The sequence below is a fragment of the Nelusetta ayraudi genome, unplaced genomic scaffold (assembly GCF_046127955.1).
Source record: "Nelusetta ayraudi isolate G7.1 ecotype Tasmania unplaced genomic scaffold, CSIRO-AGI_Nayr_v1 ptg000007l, whole genome shotgun sequence".
Classification (NCBI taxonomy): domain Eukaryota; kingdom Metazoa; phylum Chordata; class Actinopteri; order Tetraodontiformes; family Monacanthidae; genus Nelusetta; species Nelusetta ayraudi.
Genome location: NW_027466057.1, coordinates 2269558 through 2295065, shown reverse-complemented (window position 1 = coordinate 2295065; position 25508 = coordinate 2269558). Strand labels below are relative to the sequence as shown.

The 25508-nt window shown below is 46.5% G+C and overlaps 2 protein-coding genes across 4 annotated transcripts in view; both read right to left on the bottom strand.

Moving 5' to 3' along the window:
* Positions 1-25508, bottom strand: part of LOC142883143 (inositol-3-phosphate synthase 1-A-like) — a 135364-nt gene that overhangs the window by 98855 nt on the left and 11001 nt on the right. The window lies entirely within an intron of this gene.
* Positions 108-25097, bottom strand: gna11b (guanine nucleotide binding protein (G protein), alpha 11b (Gq class)). 3 transcript variants are annotated; one of them, XM_076017807.1, is made up of 8 exons: positions 23885-25097; positions 11876-12060; positions 11072-11226; positions 9929-10057; positions 8807-8935; positions 6564-6693; positions 6318-6471; positions 108-5809 (listed from the first exon to the last, which is right to left on the bottom strand). In XM_076017807.1, the coding sequence occupies exons 1-8, from the start codon at positions 24018-24020 to the stop codon at positions 5619-5621; spliced, it is 1209 nt and encodes a 402-aa protein (XP_075873922.1). In that variant the 5' UTR covers positions 24021-25097; the 3' UTR covers positions 108-5618. The 3 variants fall into 3 exon arrangements, with proteins under 3 accessions (XP_075873922.1, XP_075873924.1, XP_075873923.1); XM_076017809.1 differs by lacking the exon at positions 8807-8935 and having other exon boundaries at positions 4711-5809; positions 23885-25093; XM_076017808.1 differs by lacking the exon at positions 9929-10057 and having other exon boundaries at positions 4711-5809; positions 23885-25093.

Sequence of the window (25508 nt, the reverse complement as noted above, 5' to 3'; positions counted from 1 at the left end):
GTGAGAAAACACAGATGAGAAGATTTTTTTTTATTTTTTATTTTTTATCTTTAGGAACTGTAGAAAAGAGAGAAAGGAAGATAATCACGAAGCCACTCACACCAGGAGCAAGTATAGGAACAAATTTATTTCAATTTAAAACAGATACCTTGTCGTTATGTTTCTCTCTTAGAAGGCGGCAATGATCATAAGTCATGTTCATGTTTGAATGAGGATCAGGCAACAGTGGTTGAAACAAATACATGAAACACATAAAAAAATATGGCAAGTGTTATGTAAATCAAGAAATCGATAATATCCAACTTAGCGAAACCCCCCTTGGTGGAGGGTTCTGCTCCAATGAAAACATCAAAGCCCTCACTTCCAACACAAAATAAAACAGCACATGCAATTATAATTACAGTTCCTTAAAAAAAACAAAAAAACAAAAAACAAACAGCAGATTTATCTTTTTTAAATCTTCAATCTTAAACACAGAATAAAATCTTTGTGTGTATTTAATCATCTATCCTTTTAGTCCCCGGTGTGTTTAGTTTAAAAAGAGGAAGGGGGGTGGGGGGGGGACCATCTCAGGTTGGTGGCCCTTCGATGGTGACCACAGCGTTGGCACTTAGAGAGAGCCTGGCTCAAGAGAGAGTGGGGTTGGCACACTCAGTATCATACATAATTTACACTTGGTTTACATACAAAAAATAAGAGAGAAAGAGAGAAAAGCAGTTTATACACCACTACACAATTGACCTTCAGGTTTCATTGGAGTGAGGGGAAGGAAAAAAAAAAAAAAATCGAGTGGTCCTAAATAATAATAGTAGTGTTCTGGTAATGTTTTAATATACAGGAAATGACAAACATAAAACCAAGATTTAAGCTCTGAATATGCACCAACTCCACACACCAACGGCAGCTAGATACGTTTTCGACTGTGTGAGGGCTCGCGAGGTCCTCGCGCAAAGCACACCGAGGGGCAGCGAGGCCAACGTTCACTATTCAAGTCAATACAAGGCAATAAATAAGTGTTGCTGTGAAAAACCTATCCAGTCTTTCCACTCGTCATTGCTCAGAACGGACCTGAATAAAAGAGCAGGGTTGGGACACTTCTTTAAGAGAACGCCGCCCGCCCTTTCATACTCATAAATATATGTATATATGTATATATATATGTATATATATATATATAGATATATACGTCGAGATTATAACGTGTCACAAAAAAAAGAAAGAAAAGAAAACACGCTGTGCAACATCGGGCTGCCGACACATGACCAAACCCACACTAACAGCCAGTCAGCCCTTCACCATGTGCCGGAGTTCTACTGTCAAGTTTAATTTTTTTTTTTTTTTAAAAACATGGAAGCGAGCTGCGCTCAAAAACACAACAAATCTTAAAGCACTTGAGTGTCCAACACTGGTTGCATCGCTCCAGTTAAATACTGGCACCCAAACCCTCTCTTTTGTCAGCGGTCTGAACAGTTGGCAGCCTGCGTCGCCTTAATCGTCAAACTTCTTTCCGAAGGCCGCACCGGAAGTCTGAAGCACGCGTCAGTCCAATGTGGTCGGACCGTCGCTTGCCAACCCCACGTTTATAATTTTGATTCCCGTCATTTTTAGCAGTGAGTGAGTTTGTGCTCATCCGAGTGAGTTAGGATTTTTTTTTGTCCTGTAGGTGGAGCTCAATATGCTAGATGATTTTTTTTTTTTTTTTTTTTGCAAGCGTATCGTTTACTCTCTCTGGTGTGAACTATTGTGTAAAGGACAGGCTGAGCACTTAACATTGTATCTTTACATTGATCAGAACCATTTATAGAAGACAGAACCCAGAGTTAAAGGTTCCTAATTATGCAAGTCTCTGTGAAAAAACAATATTGTCTCCAGTCAATCCTGTCAGCCAACTCCACAGACATGAGAAAAGTCAATCCTTTTTTTTTTTTCTTGGGTACACTCTTAAGAGAGCGTAGGCCAGAAGTGGCAGTTTTGGAAAGCAGGCCTTTGTGATGTCACAAAGGGCACTGATAGTGTCCGTCTGCGGACAACAGGCACAGTCATGTGAGATTGCACTATTTTGCTGTTGACGCAGCTGTGTTTGGGAATTTTACAGAACTTCATTTGGACAACACATTCCACCAGAGTTTGGGACGAAGACCTGAATAAAAATAGATGAGCCCTTTAATATGTGAAGTTTAGAATCCAAATGTTGTGGTCAAAGCCAAAAATATTTCTGAATGTGACCCTTAATCACATCAATTTTTACGATAATGAAAAAAAAAAAACCCTCAAGACGGACAAGATCCGACAGCAGCATAAAAAGAAGGGAATCAAGCTATGAACCTGAGGCCTGGGCAGCAGTGATTGTTTTTTGTTTTTTTCAGTCCAGGGGTTCGAACATGCGCAGCCACGAGCACGGCCGTCACTTGGCTCGCCGATTCTCAGTAAAAAGATTTCAGGGATGGGAGTTGGAGGGGAGACATGCAATACTTGTCCCGGTCGTAGTGTGCGCACACAACTTAACACTGTGATGCCAAAAGCAAAGAGAGACACTGGGTTCACTTCAGTCACCAGGAGGGCCAGAAAAGGACTGAAACACATGGAGACAGCTGCTTAGTGTTGGTAAACTCACCGCACACGCGCACACGCGCACACACACACACACACACACACACACACACACACACACACACACACACACACACACACACACACACACACTATACTTCTTATAGGACATACTGCAAGCACTCTTCAGTTAATAAACAGGGATTAATAGTGGATGACACGCAGCCTGATGCACTGTGATAGCCCTTAATGATGATGAAGCTTTAAGTCACCTGTAGAAAAGGTCAAAGACCAAAACAAAGAGTATATCTGCACTTCACTGGCACTATTGAAGCAAGCCTTCAAAAAACTGGAAAATTAACAACGCAAAAGAAAGGAAACAAAACAAAACCCGACGACAGAATTTCTGCATTAAAGTACAAATAGAGCAAGCAATGAACCGCATGGGCCTTCAATCACTGATTAGAGTAAAAAAAAGAAAAAAAAAGAATCTATCTATGTCATTCTGTACATTTTTCTAAGTATGCATTACAGCGCTGCATCTATAAACCAAAAGGAAATAACAAAATTCATTGTTTTTGAAATTAAAAAAACAAACAAACACACAAAAACAAAAACCAAATGTGAGGGCTCAGAAAGAAAAAACCCAAATAGTATAATCATGGATGGAGATGTGATGGCAAGTACGACTGGAAATGTATCAAGAAGTAGAAAGCAGAGATAAAAGTCCTTACTATACCAGACATTCTTTTTTTTTTTTTCATTTTTGTTTAGTGATTTTTTTTTCTTTTAAACAGCAGTTCAGACTCAAGTAAGCTCCGGCGTGAGGAAAAGTAAAAATAATAATAATATCATAATAATAAAAGGAGCACTTTAACATGGCAGAATCAAAAAGCAGTCAAATTATCAACATCTTCAAACCTGGTCCATAAATTAGATAAATAAAGAGAGAGAAGAAAAAAAAAAAGAAAAATCATTAATTACTCTTAAAATCATTTTGTCACGATACTGTGATTAACCAGCCCTAGTTAGAAAACTCTGGAGTCAGAGCTGTTGCAGTAGTGTGGAGTCGAGGAGAAACGTTTGGTTTTTTTTTCTTTCTTTCTTTTAACACCGCATTGCTCCGCGTAGTCGTGTTATATATCAAGTGAACAAAACCCATAATCACAGTATCACTAATACCATAAATCCATAAGAAAAAAAATGTATACTAATAAAAGATACTTTTATGGGGTGTTTTTTTTTTTTTTGTATTTGTCCTTTTTTTTTGGCCAAAGAAGGTGTACCACAGAGCTTTTCTTTTGTACATGTTGCAGTGTTTTGTGTATACGTATTTACAACCAAATATACACGAACAACATTTTGCAGGCGTCGAGGGTGCGTCTTCTGCGGAAGGTTCGGACCTCCTCGCCGCTCGGCAAGCAATCTTTACATACGCAAAGTGACTAGAACGTTTCTTTGAAGGAAAGGAAAAGAAGCAATAATAACAATAGTAATAACGTAACAACTAGATATGATCAGCTTGTCACCATCTTACGGTGCATCTGATTGGACGGCTTGAGTGATTCAGGTTGTGACGACACCGCTCGCGTTTCGCCGAATGAGTTTGATACGGGCGACATCACACGTCGCCTGTTTTCTGCGATAATAATAATAATAATAATAATAATAATAATAATAATAATAATAATAATAATAGTGGCGTGTGGCGGCGCTGGATGTCACATGGAAGATTGTCCCTGTGAGTCCGTACAGAAAACATCTGGAAGAGGGAAGTGATGTCTTTAACTTAAAACACAAAATCAAATCAAAAAAAAAAAAAATCCCACAGAAATCTTTAAAGGATACTTATGTCAAGTAAAATTTCTGGTTGCCTCTTTGATATCTTTGTTTCAAAAGTCTTTGTTCTACCCTTCAACGGAACGTCTCACCACTTGGCATCGCCGCCACCGCCACCGCCGCCCCTCCTGGCCGTCGTCTGTTCCATCGATAGCAGTAGACGTAGCGACAAATTTCTACCGTAAAAACATCAGTTTTAAAAAATCTCAGCAATAAACTGACTTCAATCAACTATGTCTTGAGCTCTCGTGCTTTTTGTCTTAACTGTGTTTACATACGCAATGACTTCATAATACACGTTTCTACTTTTTTTCTTGTGTGTGTGTGTGTGTGATTGCGATACTGTACTGGTGGGTACATTCATAAATGCAAGGAGCGAACAAAAATTTGCGGCCACCGGCCCATTTTTTTCCCCCTCTGTTTCTTTTTTTTTTTTTTTTGATTTTATGCCTGATGTGCAACCTGACTTCCAGCCCCCGAGAAGATTGACACCCGTCTCGCCGAGTCCTTGCTTGGTTTCAGGGAAGGGGGCGGGGGGGCGGGCAGAAGGCGGGGTGTGACGCCGCTGTGTCGTTTTTTGTTTTTTTTGTGTTGTTTTGTTTTTTTTACCCTACCGCAACTCCTCGCAACTCAATGCTGCCCAAACGCACGCACGCATCACACACATCGCACATGCACACGCGCACACACAAACACCTACGTACCCTTGAGTCACTATACAGCCCGTGTTGGTTTATTTGTGTGCCGGATGAAATGTGCCAGAGCCACGTGGAGTCACGCGGAGCAGCTTTTCGAGAGGAGCGAGGGCTCTGACACAACAAGCTGCCGAGCGAAGGAGGAGGAGGGGGGGGGGGAGGGGGAGGACGACGGGTGGGTGGGGGGGTAGGAGGAGGTGGGAGGGGGCCGAGCTTTGGTGGAAAAACGAGGAGGGGCCGCGTTTGCAGGTAGGAGGGTTTGTTGTTAAAGTACTGCACGGAAAGAGAGAGACAACAAACAAAAAAAAACCCAGAAAAAAACAAAACAAAAACAAGAGGGGTCCTGTTGTAGTTGCGTGTTTGTGTGTGTGCGTGCGTGCGTGCGTGAGTGTGTGTGTCTGTAAGTGTGCGCGATAGCCGGCACGGTGTGCTGTGTGATGCATGTGGAGTCGCGCCTCCCAGTGGAGGTGTGCGCTTGTGCGATGGGGGGAGGAAGGAGGAGGACGAGGAGGCTGCGCGTCGTACGTGGGCGCCTCACACCAGATTGTACTCTTTGAGGTTGAGCTGTAGGATGGTGTCTTTGACAGCTGCAAACACAAAGCGGATGTTCTCAGTGTCCGTGGCACACGTGAAGTGGGAGTAGATGATCTTGTCACTGTCGGGGTTTAAGTCCACAAACATCTTGAGGATGAACTCCCGCGCCGACTGTGCATCCCTCTGGGGACCTGCGGGGTGGGGTGGGGTGGGGCGAAAGACGACGGTTCAGGAATGTCCGGCGGGAAAAAAAAGCAGAGGAAGTGGGCGCCGCGCCGTTTGTGACATCACAAAGGGCCGAGGACACCTCCCTGATGCCTCCCCCCAACCCGGGTCAGTAACAACACTCCCAAAGCCACTTATGTTCAGCCACCGTTGAAACTTGTGGAAGGTCCAACAAACCCTCAGCTATTGCGGGAAGCTAAAAACTGATGCTTTTCACAGGAGGCTTTAAACACGGGGCTAAATATGCTGTTTTCTGGGGCTGAGAGACTACTCTGCCGGATGAAACAGAGGAATGAAATGCTCTGAAAATGGGTTATTATATGGTACCTTTAATTCCCCCACGTTCCTCTATATTAGTCAGACAGGAAGCAGCAGTAGCTAAGCACGAAACCGTAAGTAGATTTTAACAGACAATTCATGTTCTGGCCTTTGTCTGGAGTCACTCTGTCCTACAACAAACAAAGACGATCTCACCATCAAACTCGGGGAAATAGTCCACCAGGTGAGAGTAGGAGATCTTCTCCTCCAGCAGGTCCTTCTTGTTCAGGAAGAGGATGACGGAGGAGTTTTGAAACCAGGGGTAGGTGATGATGGTCCTGAACAGAGCTTTGCTCTCCTCCATGCGGTTCTGGAGGAGACAACAAGGCGACTCGCAATGTTCAAACCCATCGAGCGCAGACGGCGGACGCAAACACGCAAAGTTCTAAGCGATGTTGGTACCTCGTTGTCGGACTCCACCAGGACCTGGTCGTACTCGCTCAGCGCCACCAGGAACATGATGGAGGTGACGTTCTCAAAGCAGTGAATCCACTTCCTCCTCTCTGACCTCTGACCCCCTACATCCACCATCCTGTCGATGGAGATGAAAAGTGAAGGGGCCGCTAGGGAAGAACTGCTTTCAAGTTTACACTCTCAATGTGCTGCAGTGCATTTGAAAAGAATGCTATGAATCCATCGAGATACATTTTAGCTTTGAATACAGATTTTCTTTTTTTTCCTTTTAAAATATTGTTATGAACGCTGGTCATTTTTAGCCCAATAAAGACAGTTTATAGTCTTTTTTTAACATTAGGTCCAATGACAGCACAGGTTTTCATTTTTGTGTCGTTTAGGGCTCTTTTTTTATTAATTATAAAAGAACTCTTGATGGATTCAAGGACAAACTGTCAAAATCCACTCTTTATTAGTCAATAACTTTCAATTTCACAGAGAGAGAGAGGGACAGAATGTGCACAGTGACGGGAAAAACACTGTAAACAAACAAAAATCAGGCAAGGGACAAATACGGGCAAAACAGATTATGATATTAGAGTGAGTCATGCATGCCACCAAAGAGATCAAAGTGTCCTTTAAGGTAAAGGAGAAGAAGGACAACACGTGAGATACAGACAACAGAAACAGGAGATGAAACGGTAAAACCAAACCAAAAAAAAACAAAAACGGGGCACCTGGGTCTGAGGCGGGTTTTTCGCGGTTGGGCGGCTTCCTAAATCGGTGAATGAGGTTGACATGGGCACGACAAACACGATTCTCTCTGAGGGGCCGAGTAGCTGAGGTTTGCCGCTGCCATTCATACGACATGGAGGCCAGCTGAAGCACCGACTGACGGAAGGGAAGAATCCTCGCGGGCTTTCAGCGTTCATGAGATTCTCCTTGACAAGGTCGCCGTCCGCTCGTCAGGGACTCCAGGTCCCAGTTTCATTAAAGCCTTAATTTGCGGCGAAGCCACTCAGTCAGAATCCGTCTCGTTAGACGCGTTTAGCGTGAAGCTGTTACACCATCTGCACTGGTTATATCTTTTTTTGCTAATTCAACCTGTGGCCTTTGGGTGCACCACTGGCTGCACCTCTCAGGCCTCCTGGTGCAGCTACAGGGAACAATGTGCATGAAATCTGATAGGACCGTGATAGTACATGTGAGGCTGCCCCCTGGTGGCAGCTTGGCCCACTGTGGTCCGCAGAGACCCGGGGGCCAATATAGGCCCTGCAGGACCCGCCGCCCAAAAATAACACTTCTCCACCACCACGAAGAGGACGACCTCGTTTCTTCTGCCAGCCGGAGAGAAGAGGAGAGGAGGAAGAGGGGAGGTGACCCATTTACGGCGAGCGGGCACCAGAATGTAGGACTTTGGAGGAAGGTTGAGCTATATGGTGCGCAGTGTTGTTGGGATTACTCCATAAAAGTAACCCAACAACTGATTACTGATTACTCCTTAAAAAGTAATCTAATTACTTCTTTAACTACTTTGTTTCATAAGTAATCGATTACTAATTACTTTAGTTAAAAAAAAAAGATAACGCAACAGTTGATAATGTCTTGTTTCCTGCACATAACGTACAACGAACCACAGTATTCTTTGATTTAGACGAGATGAACTCAAAATAATGTTTGTATTTCCAGCTAGAAACAAAACTGCAGTTTTTTCTTTTGCCGCCGCCATGCTTGCTTTGGTGCGTCGTCGCATATCAACGACGGTGCATGCAAGGCTGCATCATCAACCTGCAACATCACTGTTTCCGGTTGTTTTTCTAAATTTCCGACATTTTGCTGAAGACATTTTTAGCTTGCAAAATATTTCAGAAAAATAATGGAATCGTTACTTGATGAAGTAATTTTGATATAATTACCCGTTTAGCCGTTATTGCATTACTAAAAAAAAGTAGATTAATCACAGTAGTGGATTACTTAGTAATGCATTACTTGCCAACACAGATGGTACGGTTGAGGTACGTCGGACTGTAAGGAGACAACGGATTTCTTTCTTTCTTTTTTTTGGGAAGGGGCGAATGAAGCAAAAATCAAATGCAAAATTACGTTGTTTTCAAACCATGAACAAAAATGAGGGGAAAAAAATACAAGTAATGCGGGTTGCGGTTTGAAGGGGGACACTACATTAAATGACAAGAGGGTTAATGACATTATGACACGACAAGGCGGGGCCGAGGCGGGACTTTTCCTTCTACCTGAAAATGATGCTCTGCAAGTCGAATGGATACTCTATGATCCCAGTGGTGGGAATGCGCACCCTGAGCACATCCTGCTGAGTGGGAAGATAGTTGGAATCTGAAATGCGATCCAGATCGGAAAGATAGCTATAGGCAGGCCAGTCAGGCGGCGGAGGCGGCGGGACAGTGGGGAGATGGACAGAGAGAGAGAGTAAGAGAGAGAAGGAAAAAAAAGAGAGACAGGGAAACAGTTAAAGTGCGAAAGGCAAATTACGGCAACCCCCATCGTTGGCGACCGCGGGGAAAAGAAGTCGTCCCGGTGAGGAAGTGGAAGGGGAGAAAACCCGGAGGCCTCTCGTAAAAAGCAAGAGGTTTTGTTAGCGTCACCGTGCCGTCGACACTTGGGACGGTTACGGTTTTTCATTGGCCAGTGAGCTGATGCCGGTTGTGAACTAGACGCTTGCAGAGTGTGGACGGCGAGGCGGCACCAGTGACAGTGGTAGCGGTGACTTCAGCAGCAGGGAAACGGCAGCACCCCGGGTAAGATGGAGAAGCTCGGGGGACTGTGACGGTGCAACGGCCTGGACGAGGACGGGTCTCCTCGCGCCCGCCGCTCGTGCGGTTTCGACTGCCGAAATCTGTTTTCATCCGTCAGTTTTCTCACCGATTTTTGAGACCGATTCTTAAAAAAAAAAAAAAAAACGTCACGTCACCGTCTGAACTTCTTCATCTGTTGTGTGGCGGCTGCTTTCCTACATGCTTACCCCCACCCCAACACCCCCACCCGCCTTTTTTTCCCTCCATCCTGAAGCCAGTAACTCGGCACAGTTGTAAACACAAACCAGTGATATCTAATCAGCTTAACGGCCGGGGCCTTCGGGCTCATTTGATCAACGTAAGCTTTGTTTGCCTCAGTGGGACAAGTGGGTTTATTCAGGCAAATGAGCGCTTGTCTGGTGAGTTCACCATAGTGATGTGAGGGTATTTGAAATTTTATAGCCCGCACAGAGCGCTCGACACATATCTTCTTCCTTTTTTCTTCCTTTTTTGGACAGTGCACTGTATAGGCTCCGGCTGAGGACCTGGCAGTCATCACTGGTTTGTGCGCTGCAGCCGTGGTGAAGCTACAGACCCGGGTACCTGAAGATGACGTTCTCCAGGTCAAAGGGGTACTCTATTATACCCGTGGTGGGAACACGGACCCTCAACACATCCTGCTGGGTGGGAACGTATCCCTCCGCAGTCACACGGTCTAAATCGCTAAGGTAACTGGAGATACACATCACATCAGCGTGGGACAGACACATTGAACAATTTTCTGTTTTCACGCTCTCATTTATCTGATCTCTCCCTTTTCTCTCTCTCTCTCACACACACACACACACACACACACACACACACACACACACACACACACACACACACACACACACACACACACACACACACACACACACACAAAAAAAAACAGATAAAGCCCCAGTGCTGTAGTACAGCAGATCAACAACTAGGGGGCACTAGAACGCGAGTCAGGAGCGTTCGACCGTTTTGCTTGGAGCCTCACATCATGATGCGGTAGCTCACCGTGCATGTGCAAACACGCAACAGGACACATCTGACTAAAACAACACGCTTTAAAAGAAAAAAAAAAGGGTGTGGTGTTTTCTATCTGAAACTTGCATGACCATAAACTAGAACAATGGTTGTTTGTTTTTTGTTTTTTGCCTAAAGTTTCGAGGATTGGCTTAGCAGAAGTGCAACACCGCAGTTAAAGTAAAAGTAGATAAGTGTTTTATAATAGCTGATTATTAGCCTAAAAACAGTAAAAGAAAAAGATAAGAAAACCTTTTGGTTTGATTCACCCTTTTTTTTGCATTGCAAGCATTCAGCATTTTATCAATAATCAAACCACCTCCATGGTGAACTTAAAAAAACAGGGGGGGGGGAACATTTCGCAATGATCCAAAATGCAAATTATTGAAACGCCTGAAAACAACTCTGCTGTGTGCATGTTTGATAACTGGAAAGGTAAGAAAAGAAACAGGACCCACCTTCAAACAACACAAAACACACACTTAACACGTGCTCTGTTCTTTTGACATCTGGGGGCGAGTCTGTCTACCTGCAATGCATGAAATTTTCCTATCGAAGCATTAAAATTGCTTCTTCTCTTTTTTTCTTTTTTTTTTTTTAAACAAAAACGGTGAACATGACGGCGACTTTTGTCATTTCGATGTTGCAGACGCCACGCGAGTTCTAAAAAAAGGAGGAAAATGCACGCACTATTTAGTGGAGTCGGAGAGCTGGTACTCCCTGCGGCGGTCGTAGGCCTCCAGGATCCCAGGGTCGGCCCACAGGGTTTTGATAGCTGCGATGTAAGGATGGTCGAAGCCGTTGATCTTTTCGATGTCCACTTCCTTCACCAGCATGGCATTGGACTGGAGCAGCAGAGGGGAGACAGACAGCGGTGAAGGACGTCTTCTTCACACTTGCAGCCGAAAGACGCTTTGGTTAAAATGTTGCGCGCAGTCGAGTCCAGCTGCCCAACTCGTTTACACGGCAAAAGAACTTCAGTGTGCTTGACTATGCTGTCAAAGTGAAGTGAAAACGGAAGGGCTAACTTTGAAACTTAAATAAATAAAATGCTGAGTTTTGTCTTTATGGAACCAACCGGTGAGAGAACGAGTGCATCTATAACGTAGCCCAGTCAACCTGAATGCATGTCTGTGCGCAGCAGTGCCCTCCTGTCCTACTGAGAGCCGCGCTACATTCACCTTGAGCTGAGTTTGTAAGCCTCTCCTCAATTACAGGTTCACAATAAAAGACCAGTGGGACTCTGAGGATGGGATTGAGAAGCACGCTCGCGTGTCATAGTAGGTTAGAATGAATTAGCTGCAATGTGGCGACACGGATACCCAACTAACATCACTTTTCCATTCTTTTTTTTTTAATCCTACATTGAGCAAAATTTACTTCAGGTCAATGGCCTAAACACAGGGCTAACTACGGTGGCCAGCCCTCCATTCAGCAGAGTTCAGGCTCCGACTCTCACTCGAGGTTCAGCCCGCGGGTCTCAATCGGTCTTACCCAGTTCTGCTCAAACTTGTAGGGTATCTTGAGCGTCTCGGTAGCCCGGATCATGGCCTGCATGGAGGTGAAGATGTTCTGGTAAACGAGGCGGATGAAGCCCCTCTTGTCTTCGTCCGAGTAGCCGGCTCCGTGGATGATCCTCATCTGCTTGATGAAGGTGCTTTTGCCGCTTTCTCCCGTACCTGCAGCAGGACAAGGGAGGACAAGGAGGCGAGAGTCAGAGGCCTTCGCCTGGGCGTCATTGAGTCCAAAATAAAACAAGAGGCGCAGACTAGGGATTTCAACAAATAATCGATTATCGATTAATGGTCGATTAAGAATTTAATCGATTCAATTAAATTAGTCGCAATTAATTGAACATTTTTTGGGTAATTAATATCATTTTAACAGTGTAATGGCAGGAAAGAGCAATTTACTAGTAGATACTGTGATGGTCATAATATATACGTAGAACAAGTTAATTTTAAAAAACTTAAAAAAAAAAAGTATAAATGTGACCCTTTAGAAGTCAACTTAAAGTCAGAGGATAAATGTTTAGGGTGTTTCTACTCTTCTCTCATGTACAAATGCGTCACATTGGACCTTTATTTAAGTGTTAAATAATGTGTTCCTTTCAATCTGAAATTTAGGTTCTCAGGAAAAATCGCCACTTATCAATGAATCATTAATTGATCTATAAGTTAAATCAACTAACGATTAATGAATCAATCGATCATTTGCATCCCTAGCGTTGACGCGTGTTGAAACACTTAAAACACAAAAAAACTTTAAGAACCATTCTCACAACTACACAAATCCAGCAAAAAAAAAAAAATATTTAAAAAAAAAAAGAAGAAGAAACAAACTGTCAGTTTCATGTGTCATGGTCATTTGGGCAACTTTGTCACAAGCCTGCATGGTGTCGTCCAAACTGCCACACTGAGTTCCCAGCGAGCATTGTGACTGGGCAGGGGGGCAGGTTTTCTCGTCAGCGAGACCCCGGTGCTGCATGTGACACGGACATGTGTGCTTGATGCCCCGTCGCCGCAGTGTGACACAATCGCCGTCTGCAGGACGTCTAAAAAAAAATGTTTCACTCTTCAACCTGCTAGGACGGCCGGTTCAGCCCAATCTATAGACATAACGACGGATTAAACATACGACTAGGCATCTCCCCCCCCTTCACACTGTCAACGACACCCGGGTGGACTTCAGAGACCGGTTGTGTAAGAGCAAATCCAGGGGTGGTTGCTCTTGTACAGGAGCAGAGTCTGTTTCCAGATTGTACTGCTTTTATCTTTTATCTCATAATTATCAGCTTGCCGAATAAAGTGTTATTCTTTTTTGAACACCTGCTGTACGTTGCCTTTGTTTGTTGATAGTCAGCAAAGCAAGGGGTCTCTCTCTCGCGCGCGCGCGCGCACGCACACACACACACACACACACACACACACACGAGGGAGGTGAAGCAACTTTGAGCCATCACTTCTCCTATTAAGTGTTTCATGCCCAAGCTGACTGAGTGGTCGGTGGTGAAAGGAATCAGTCGGCAGGTTACACGCAGACTCTTTATCCTGTTTTCAGCGGGCAATGGAAAAAAAACAAACAGGTGGAGTGGTGGAAATTGGGATCCGTTTATCGCGACAACGGATCCGAACGGTTCGGATCAACAGGTTAAGGTCTTCTCAGAACGCGTGCCGCCGGGAGAGCGCGGCTGAAATGTGGGTTGGAAATGAGCGGCCGAACGTCGCGATTTTAGAAGGACTCGTGACAAAGTGTCCTTCGAGTTCCCTCCCCGTTTTTACGAGCGAATGAAGGCGGAAAACGAGGCGCAGCGAAGACGGTTGACCGGGCGGAGACATCAGAAGGGAACCCAGGAAACGCAACGCCGTCGCCTGCGCGTCAGCTAATCAGATGCGACCCCTTTCCTGTGATTAATCGATGAAAGACAAAGCTGGGCACAACTTTGCATGCAAATGCAAAGAAGCTGACGTAATGCCTTACAAAAAAAAAAGAAAAAAAGAAAAAAAGAAAAAAAAGCGTAATTGCCCAGGAATGCCTGCCTGGCCAAGGCTCCGGCGTTATGAAATCAGGGGACTGAAATTCAAAGTTAATGAGCTAAACGGGTTATGACTGCGAACATATCAAGGCGCCTTTGTCCCGACGTTACAGCACGGCCGCAAAAGTCCGCGACGAGGCTGCGCTTCCGAGAGGGGCGGGGGGAGGAGCAGAGAGACGAGCTAATTTAATGAGGCTGATTAATTACGCCTGCCCCGCTGCGAATCGGACACGTGACGGCAGGGCAGGAGTTCAAGAGGTCGCATTCCTCCAGTGATCCTCCGCTGCCCCCCGAGTCCATATCAGGCTGCGAGATCATCGCTGCTTCTCTGGCGTGCGGTGGGAGGGGGAGGTGGGGGGGTTGGGTTTCAAGATTTGCACAGGCGGAGAGCCACAGGCAGCGCGGGATTAACGGCGCACGCACGGAAATATTTGATAGCTTCTGTCTAATCAAATAAATGTTCTTGATTCAAGTAGTGGGGGCGGAGTGGGGAGTGTGTGTGTGTGTGTGTGTGTGTGGGGGGGGGGGGGGTCCAAGAGCTATGTGAACGCCTTTGTTTAGGCCTAACCCACATTTCACACCAGTCCTCGTTGCTCTGCGTGCCCAGAATCAGCAGCCTGGGGCCGACCGGGAAAAAAAAAAAGAAAAGAGGAGGAGAAAAAAAACGGGCATTTTGCAGAACCGAAGAAGATCCGGCACGGCCATAACTGTGAAACTGAAAGAGGGAGATGAGGAAGAGGGAAAAAAAAAAGGAGAGAGTGTGCACGCACGCACACAAGCGCGTGCACAAGCACCCATCTCACCACCACCACCTACATTCAAGGTTTTTGAAGAGCAGCCATATTTCTGTTACCATAGCAACCCTCCTCTGTCTCCCTCTCTTTTTCACTCCTGCTTTTTTTAACCCCTCCCGTCCCACTCTCCCCCCCGCCCCCACTTCCACCCCTCTCTCTTTTTTTGCGCCACAGCTAACAAAACGGCGACCCCCACCCCGCCACCACTCTTCCATCTTTTTGCCGTAGGAAAGAGTGCAAGGGCTCCACTCCTCCTCTTTATTTGTTTTGTTTGCGAGTACCAGGACACTGGCTTCTGTGGAAACGTCGGGTAAAAGCAGCAGCGATGGGGCAAAAGGAGGGGATGGGGGGGGGGGCTTATTATGAATCATTGCAACCCCGCCCCCCAACACACAAAAAAAGTCTTCCAACAATCCCTCCCCCCCATCAGACACTGTGCTTTTTATTTTTCTGATCCAGCGCGACAATAAAAAGATAAATGGCGCAGCAGCAGAGCGGCTCGCAGAAACGCCCGCGACAAAAGACAGTCACCCTCCATCCGGACGTCTGATTTATTACTCGTGACCCCTTTCCACCCCCCCCCCCCCCCCCCACATCACAAGATCTCGCTCTGCTGCTCTCTTCGACTGTCCCTCTTTCTCCAGACGACTACACTACTTGCCACTGTCCTCTCCGTTTTCCCTCCAACCGACACCGGCCACCCCCCGGACTCCCCCAGTTCCCCAACCCGGCCCCCCCGGCCGCTCCGGATCCTCGCCCCCTGCCGGAGAAACGCTTCATCGCCTCTCCATCAAAGACTTTCGATAGAGATTCATAACTCAGACTATCGTCCATTTCTTTTTTGGCGATGGCCCAGAAAAAGGAGGTCACCTTTTAATAGCTTTGGGTTTTTGATAGCGCGCTCCAGCTCAGGTAGCCAAGTGGAAGAGAGTGGCAACACACACACACACACACACACACACACACACACACACACACACACACACACACACACACACACACACACACACACACAGCTGTGGTACCCTGTAGTGGCCACACGTTTGGGGTTAAGGGTCGTGCAGTTTTAAGCTGGAGGACAAAGAGTCGTGAAACAGGAAGTGAAAATATTTGACCATCTTCTGATCTTTATTTTATCTCCCAGATACAGAAACTGCCACAGAGAGGACCGAGACAGACTCCAGGTGGGAAAATGAGAGGTGGAGTTAATTTTGCACTGGTCCTGGCAACAACAACAAGCTCTGCGCTCCCTCTGTGACGCAGACGATAAATGCATACTGAGAAAGAACAGCGACAGGATGCAGTTGGTGCGTCTCTCCTCCGACCCTCCTCCTCCGTCTCTGCCCTTCACCTTCCTGGTGCAGCGGCCTGAGTCGCAGCATCGTCGTCTCGCACCTTTGACGGCATTATTTACCATCTGTAGGTTTCGACCGAAGCTGTTTAACCAGTTTGTATCCGAGGTGGGAATCGCCTGAGACTACACAACAGGATATTGGTGCTCCATGAAATTTGTTTGACTTCTTGAGGCCTCGAGCGGTCTTTGCAGGTATCTGCATGTTATCCAACCAGAAGCCTAGAACCTAAAAGCACAGAGGCCACTCGGACAAATCCGCACTGTGTGGACACGAGCACCAGAGTGGCTGTGAGGCAACATGTGGGCATGTTTCCCCAAAAAAACATTTGCCTTCATGCCAAAAATGATAATTCAGTAGGATTTACATACAAACATGTTTTTTTTTTTAATTGATCCACACAAGCAGGGCAACAGAACAGCAGGAATTGTTCAGGACATCACAAAGGCTTAGTCCCACCTTCATGATTTTCATGATCTACAAGCCGTTTCGGTCAAAGCCAAGTGAAGCTGCACTGACTGATGAAACCAACAAAAAACAACCAACAACAAACAACAAACAAAAAAAAATATATACGCTTTGACCAACATCGGTCTTAAGACGACACTTATCACCTCCATCAAAGCGTCCGACTGCTGGAATATTTTTGCACATTTTGTCTAGTACTATATATAGGCCTAGCACCGCTGTTCCTCCTGTGCGCCTCACGTGTAGGCATGGGCGGCCACTCAGGGCCTCATGCATGAGAGTCCCTGCTGTAAGCCCCCCTGCCTTCCTTCTGCGATGCCTGCCGCGGATTTCCGTGAAAAAGAGACGCGGATCATTACCGTCACGGCGACCCTGCGTGCAAACTCACACAGGCGCAGACAGACACACGTGGGGCACCAGCAGAGCCTCCATATGAAAAGTCAGTGGGTTTTGTTTTTTGTTTTTTTTGTTTTTTTTGTGTGTGTGCGTGTGTGTGTGTGTGTGTGGGTGGGTGGGGGGAGGGTTTGGGGAGGCAGGGATGACACAGTGGCGCATAACAAGAAGGTCGTGGGTTCGACTCCGGGCCGGTGTCCTTTCTGTGTGGAGTTTGCATGTTCTCCCTGTGTCTGCATCCTCCCACGGTCCAAAAACATGCATGTGAAGTGAAACGTAAATGGATGGTGTTTTTTTGGGTTCCTTTTCATGCATCGTAGTGGCAGATGACAGTCTGGTCTCAGGCAGAGGACATTTGAACGTACATCTCAGAAGTTAAGCGACCATCAAGCATGATTTGAGTGAAGTGTTGGAGCCCTTTCTATCAGACGCTTGGAAAGACAGCGCACGAGAGAGGGGCCGGTCACAAGGCAAAACCAAAATAGGCCGTGGGTCTTGAACTGTTTTTTTTTTTCTTTCGCGAAATTTCCTCCTGGAAACTGCCATCTTTCAGCCGTTCAAAGGGGTGGGACGGGGGCCAAGGCTGCCCGGAGCTAGGGAGCGCACAGAGCAGCTGCCTAACCGACACGGAAACACATGGATCCAGTGGTAAACCTCAAGGCACGGCTGTTACCTTTTCCTGCGATGGCCCATTTTCCCTCCCTGTCGGCTGCAACAGTCAGGGAAACCAAACAGAGTACATGACTCTAGCCCAGGCATGGGCAAACTACGGCCCGGGGAGCCATATGCGGCCGGTTGAGGTTTTTAATCTGGCCCGCCGAACTTGAAGAAATGATATTAATAATAAATAAGTAACAATAACAAAGCTTTATTTTATTCTTTTTTTTGTTTGTTTTTTTAGGAGTCATTTCAATAAAGAGCTAAAAACCATAGAGCTTCAAAGACAGATATTTTGTTGTAATGTTTTTGTCATTATCAATGGACATCAAAGCACATGCTTTCTACATATTGTAGATGATATATTTTATTCTCCTATGAGGTGGGGCACCAAAACACTCCATCCATTTGCTCCGGCCCCTCTGTCAAATTTTAGAACCCATTGTGGACCACGACTGAAACACTTTGCCCACACCTGCTTTAGCCACACACGCACGCACGCACGCTCTTCAGGCAAAAAAAGAGAAGAGGACAGCGTCTCTAGCAGCTCCTTCGCCTGCTGCTGCTTTCCGACAGGATCTAGCAACAACGCGGCTGCTTGGCGCGGATGACTCTGCATCTGCCGAGCGCTGCGAGTGCGTGGGTGTGAGAGCTGCAAATCGAATATACGTGCTGTAGCATGAGCTGTGTATTAGACACACTCACACCTTCGTGCGTCCACCTTTGGACGGGCTCTGTCTGTTCGCCTGTGAGGTTTTTTCTTCTTTTTTTTTGCGTCGTCGAGTGCTGTTCTGGTCGAGTGGGTGTGGGTGAGCGGGAGAAATGGGAAAAAAAAAAAAAATCAAATACTGCCTTTTAGAAAAGATTTGGAGCAAGCGGAGGTATTTCAGGCGGCAGTGCGCGCAGCGTGCCTGGCGGCGCTCCGAGCCAAATCCTTGATGTTGACATTATTTCTTAAGCCACGGCCACGTTTTGATGAAATCTCATTGCGGAGATCCTGCGAGATAACATCCCTCCATGTCCACACATGGGCAGAACAGCCCCCCCGTTGCATATTTCCACTGCGCCGATTCAAGTGCAGCCCAGCTTCATTTTGGGTTTTTTTTTTTCCTCACAGAAAAGTCACACCCCCACCGCAAAGCCAGCCCTGCAGGATAGACGGTGCATGCCGTGGCTGGTCGGCGTGGACACAAGCTGAAAGGGACGTGAATGACATGAGTCAAAACGGCAAAAAAAGAAAAGAAAAAAGAAAAAAAGCGCGTGGGCTTCAGCGTGCAACAGCAGCTGGCGAGAGGAGAAGACGAGTGGCGATGCCACCCCCTGCCGTCATGGAAAAGTGTGGAGGGATTCGTTCCGGGACACGTCTGAAGAGTAGCGGGTGTCCTGCAACTTTCACCGTCGCGGGCAGAGATGTGAAACTGGCCGGTGAAAACAGACTCCAATGTCATATTTCACACAGAGGAAGGTGGAAGTGGCCATTGTTTACCATGGAAATGCTGTTTTCTGAAGGAGGAGGACCTTTCAGCTCGAGGCTGAAGTGTGGGACCACCTGCACTTCACTTGACAAACCAACCTACAAAACTCACCACTTACCACAGAGCCAAGCAGCCCTCCACCAAAGCCACCATAACTACTTCTTTGCATGCTGCTTTGCCTATTAAGTCAACATTAAGTTGATTGGAAATGTGCCAATACTCGGAAACGCACAGCGGTTTGAATCCCGTGAGGAAAAAAACACAAGAGCAGTTTGGGGGGCAATTAGGGAGAGTAAATAAATAATTTAGACATGAACCAAACTGATTTTATGGTGTGTGTGTGTGTGAGAGAGAGAGAGAGAGAGAGAGAGTGTAGTGGTATCTGGGACAGTCACCATCTAACCTTGTTCACCCCTGAGTCTCAGGAGAGCCAAGCGTGACCCCATTCAGGTGTGTGTGTGTGTGTGTGCGCGCGCGCATCAGCCCAGTCGTGTTTGCAACTTAAACGGTGTTTGTGTGTCAGCATGTAAAAGAAAATGCACCTTTTGATGGATAATAAAAAAAATGTGCAAGAGTGGCTCAGCTATGGCATGCAAAAACTAGCAGGAGGCACACAATTTTTTTTTATTTCAAGACCGATAAACTTAGATATATATGTGATCAGAAGTTTCCATTTGAGGTTTTAACGCGAGCCAACACATTCATTACTTAAAAAAAATAAAAAAATAAACCAATGTGCAAGACGTGCGCTGTGCTCTTTTTCTCTGCAGTTCCAGTTGCAATCAATGAAGCAGCAGCCCCGCTAATAGGCTATTACACTTCACCTAAGTAGCCAATCAGACAGCACTGCGGGGCCGGACATGAGACAACCTGAGGAGTTCTGAGTGACAGCTTCCCTCACGCTCACCTCTTCACTTTGCATTTCTTTTGACATCTAACTGTTGTGCGTCAATGTCGGTCCACGCACGTTGAATGTCAGTGTTGAAATTCACTTTGCTGTCGATGTTTAGTGCAGCATATTTTACATACTGTCCTAAAGTTTCTTAGATCCTAACTGTGAGGTGTGGCTTGCTGCGAGCTTTTTGGGTCATTAAAATCATACTGTGTGTAGCCGGCCTTTGGCAACGGACAGAGCAGAGCAACAAAACAAGCCATTTGAATATTCTCTCTTAGGCACCGTCAATTTGTAATAAGTGTGCACTACATTACCACAAAGCACTGGATGAATTTATTAGGCATGTCCGGGACACTGACCATAAAAACTGGGCTCAAGATGTGCGCACAACCTCCGTCCACTGGAGTCCGACCGGAATTAATTTCTAATGCAAGTCGCAGCGATTCTTCTTTGATTTGGACTCTCAGCGGTCAAAGGTTCCCCCTTCCCATTAAAACCCAATGTGCAGAAAGTCGGGCCAACACGTTCACCGATTTGCTATTTTTGCTGCTCGCTCCGCACTGGTGATGATGTCACGGTACCTCAACCAAAGGCTGCTTGAGGGACTTGGAAGGTTTTGTGAGAAGTATTCATAATTCATCTCTTCGATCACCTGCCTAGAATCGTTCTGAGCATGAATGCCGTCTTACTGCAGGTTATTAGCGAAACAAGCAAAATAAATAAATAAAAACGGCCCTGATGACGAGACAGCACACCTACTCTTTCTAATGTTTGGTTGAAAAGTCTGAACATGATAAGAGAGGATCTCAAACTGTCCATCTACACAGCCCTGCATTTACTGGCATCAGATGTGCCGTCCACACACACACACACACACACACACACACACACACACACACACACACACACACACACACACACACACACACACACACACACACACACACACACACACACACAGTAGAGTAGAGCTAGAAGATCCTTATTGCCATATATGATCAAAATAAGACGGCTTGGCAAGAGACGGGGAGTCAGCAATAAACATCTGAGCTTTACCCTCTGATCCTCTTCCTGGTTCAATCAGACGGCTCCTCTGAAGGATGTCTGGTAACAAGACTGGCCACTGAGACGACGGGGAGGAGGACTGGCGAGAACAACTCAATCAATGAGCACTTGCCAAACCGGCTCAAATATTGTGCCGCAAAGCCCTGACAAAAAGGGGTCTGGCTGGGCGATAGCCCCCTTTATTGCACGTGAAAAGCCGACCTTGGGTGGGCAATACACGCCAGCGTCCACTTTACCTACGTCGGCACCTCAAAGCAACTTTCGCCTTTCCATCCCACTTTACTGCCTGCTCGCCCTCTCCACTGGGGGATACAGCAGATGCAGCAAAAGGGCTACAGTTCCTGGCCCGCTGTGTTTTGACCAAGTAGAGGCAAACCACTGGCCTGTGGAGCAGGAAGCTGGCAGTATGGCCTGATATGGCTCTCACTGACAGCCACTGACAGGCAGCCAGACTGTAGGCACTTGTGCAGCCCTGGCAGACTCGTCACATTTAAACCAAGTGGCCGAGCTTGAGTGAGCAAGAGCGCTGCCCATTGAAATCAAATCTTATAAACTTGGTGAAGTATTAGATATTGAACTGTGTGTGTTTGTGTGCATCTTTATTATCAAGCCGAGACAACAAATACAAAAAATATTTAAGTGACATACAGATTTAGCTCATTTTTTCCTTCTTAATCAGGGCAAGCACAGAGGGTAATTAGGATCTTCACCCGGGGCTCTGAATTATCTCATCACTTCTCTCTCTTTGACCGAATGTAGGTTATAGCAATCTTAATCACCATTTATCCGTCATTTAGGTTTCTAAGAAAAGTACACAAGACATTTGCATCTTTTCTCACTCACATGGAAGTTCCGTGATTTTTTTCCCCCTTATAACCATTATTAACATTTCATACAATAAAAGAGGCATGAAGCGAAACATTCTATAAAACACACGAGTTTACTCCAACATGTGTGTATCTCATTCATCTTCAGAATATGCAGCAGGTAGACGGGGTTCTGTACACCAAATTAAGCTTCCCTGAAACTTAACAGCTGCAGGTTCCCTCATGACCACACAACTCCTGCGACATTTGACATTAACAAATGTCCCACTGCTTGATTTGTATCCAAGTGTCAATTCACCCCTCAACTTTTGAACAGGAGGAACGAGGCAAGTGGCTCATTGAGGGCTTTGGGCCTGAGAATAATGTCAGGGGATAATAGGATTCGGTGACATCTCAAAGTCTGAGCGGGGGATGTGTTTAACCAAGCCTATTAAGACCTGCGCTAATCCTGCCTTACACGTCCTTATCCAGGCGTCCACTGACATCCACAACTCACACAGGATGGGCTGACTTGCACTAGGGTTGTTTGCAGCTCTCGCACACACACACACACGCACGCACGCACGCACACACACACACTCTTTTGCCGATGCTTTGTGAACTTGCGAGTGCAAATAGACGCGGTATGTGTTGTGCTTGAATATGTTGTGACATTCCTCACACATACCCACCGCTGCCGTTCATGTAAAAAGTGAAAACAATCAGAGCGTTTGGGACGAGAAGGCAGCACCAAAACCATTTGATCAAAACACGCTCACCTTGGCCAAATAAACTTGGCAAAAAATAAACAACGTATCCCATCAACTCAACAGCTCTGGTGTGGCCTACTTCTCCGAGCTGAGGTATTCCGTGGGGAAATGAAGAAGACACACAAGTCAAATAACCCGGGCTACTTTCCTTGGATGAGAAACGGGAGCAAACGTTTTGAAGCCGAGCCTGCAACCTAGATAATTGCGATTGTCCCTAAAAATGGACACCTGCTTTGTCCCAAGGAGCTGTGCTGTTTGAAGTGGCAGACGGGTCACATCATGCACACAGGACAAAGCTGACCGCGGAGGAGGCACGCAACACACGCAGCATGTTCCAGCAATGTGCAGCAAAAATGCAGCGATGACAAAAAAAAGGAAGAAAAAAAGCATAGCCCATCTCTCCTCTTTTGTGTCCACACCAACTGTGAATCAATGCAGTGCAGGGGAACTTATTCAACAGCAGCTCCCACCTGCCCACACACCAGCTATAAAAATAGCTAACCCACTCAACTAGACGACAGGCTGGGGGGGAAGCAAATCCAGCAAATTCAGTGTATTTGCCCTATGAAACGGATAGATTGGCAACACGGCACACCAATACTTGGGAAGCAACCAGTCAATCGATTAGTGGGTATCAAGCCAGATCTAGCCAGGGCACCTAGGGCTCCATCCAGCCGTGCAACTGTTATGCAACCTGATGAAGGCAACAGGATATACTGTATGTGTGTGTGTGTGTGTGTGTGTGTGTGTGTGTGTGTGTCTGTGTCTGTGTGTAAATGCATGTATATTTGTACAGATAGATAGATAGATAGATAGATTGATTCATTCCATTACCAAGTTACCATCCTCACCCTTTAATGGCTGTGATTGGCAGCTTTAAAGCCAACCAACTGATTAACTGGAAGTAGGGGGGCTGATCTTGAGTGGCCCCAACTGACAGGTATCTGATAGCCTGGTAATGGCAACATCCACATTCACTGGATGCAACATTCCAAAACACAAATGCGGACCACTTGTATGAAACACAGTGGTGATCGCCATCAACTCGAAAGCTGCCGTTTGGATGACACACACACACACACACACACACACACACACACACACACACACACACACACACACACACACACACACACACACACACACTAGCCGAGCTCGCAGCTAGCGACCCCTTTAAGCAGTAACTTAGCATACATTTATTAGCATTACCAAGAAGGCCCCAAGAAGGTTCCACAAAAGCGACGGGGGGGTTAAAAGAGAACACTGTATTCAAGAATTCATGCGTCCACATACCGAGCAGAAGTAATTTCAGTTCTCTCCTGGAGTCCCGCTTGTCTCGGCGGAGTTGTTTGTCAATTTCTGCATTGATTCGTTTCGACTCCTTCGCCTCTTCGCTCAGGCAGCAAGCCATCATGGACTCCAGAGTCATCCCCTCTGGTTTAGGCAGCCCAGTTTTTTGGTGACGGAACCCGGTAGAAATATATATATATTTAAAAAACAATAAAAAAAAATAATCACACGACACTCGCCACGTTTTCAGCTTCTCACGAAGTCCCGGTGCCTCGCCTCGTTCTGAGACCAAAAAGGAGGTCTGTCAGGCTTTTTGGGACGGATGGATGGGTGGATGGACGGATGGGTGGATAGATGGACGGGGACTGGGGGGAGGGGATACTAGCTAAGGGGCCTCGCTGTTAAGTTGTCCCCCCAGCCGAAAGCGACTGCGGTTATCCTCGGCAAATCACGGGAGATTCGGGCTGGGGAGGTAGCCAGAAGACGGGTTGGGGCCTCCCCGAGATAACTCCTCCGCCTCGACGCAGCTAATGCTGAAAATGAATGCGAGTGCCGACAGTTTAGCCACCAAATGCCTGCTTCTAACACCGTTTAACCCCTTCAATCACTCGGCGGTCCAATTCTGCGCGTTCCTCAGCCACCCCCGTGGCTCCGATTTAAGCCTTCACTGGTCGCCAAAGTGGCAGGGAACTGCAGTGCTGCGACATCCGAAACTCCAACGGTGGGCTCAGCTAGTTGACGCCGGTCTACTGCACGGCGCTCCCCGGGCTAGCCACGCTAACACTCAGCAAGGTGTGGGAGGGAGAACCGTTATCGCGTCGCACTCGCCGCAGCAATGCGTCCCTTTTAACGGAGTACCGAGAAAAGCGACGACGGTTCCAAAATTACACGACACACAGCTGCTGCCTACGGGAGCCGTCTTTGCTCGCCCCGCTAAGCTCGCTCGACGACGCCGCGGCTAACGCGTCAACGCCGCAGTGATTGAGACGAACAGGAGGCTGCTGGCTGCTCGGAGGAATTCTGTCCGCCTCGCTAGCGATAGCAGGGGCAGCACCCGATCACACCCTGACGACTCATTTCGACTGCGAAAAAATAGCGCGCGCGCAGCTAGCACGTAAAGAATGTAAAAATAAAAAAAAGGAAAAGGAAAATCTACTAAACGAGTCGAAGGCCGTGCCGACTTTACGGCAGAAACGCGAGTGCCTTTCCGAGTCGCTGCTGGAAATAAGGTCGGTACCACAGCTCCGGTTTGATGCCATGCAAATGGGAGGAGATACAGTGATGTTGAGTGAGGATTACATGGACAGGTTGGTGGCACACTAATTGGATGGCCGGGATTGGGATGCGACCGTGAATTTAAAAAAAAATGAATAAAAAATTAACTTGTGAATGTATTTAAGAAAAAACTAAATTAACTCAAGTTGTTTTGTTTTTTTTAAATATATAATTCATCGTAGGAGATGTGACATGTTGACACCTGCTGCACAATCTGCAGTGCTGGCCAAAAAATAAATAAATCAATAAACATCGGAATGTGACAGTCAATGGCGTGCATCTTTTTGAAAAGCAAATAGAGTTTTGCATCGATGCGATAATCCCAATGACTTTATTAATAACCCGCAGGATC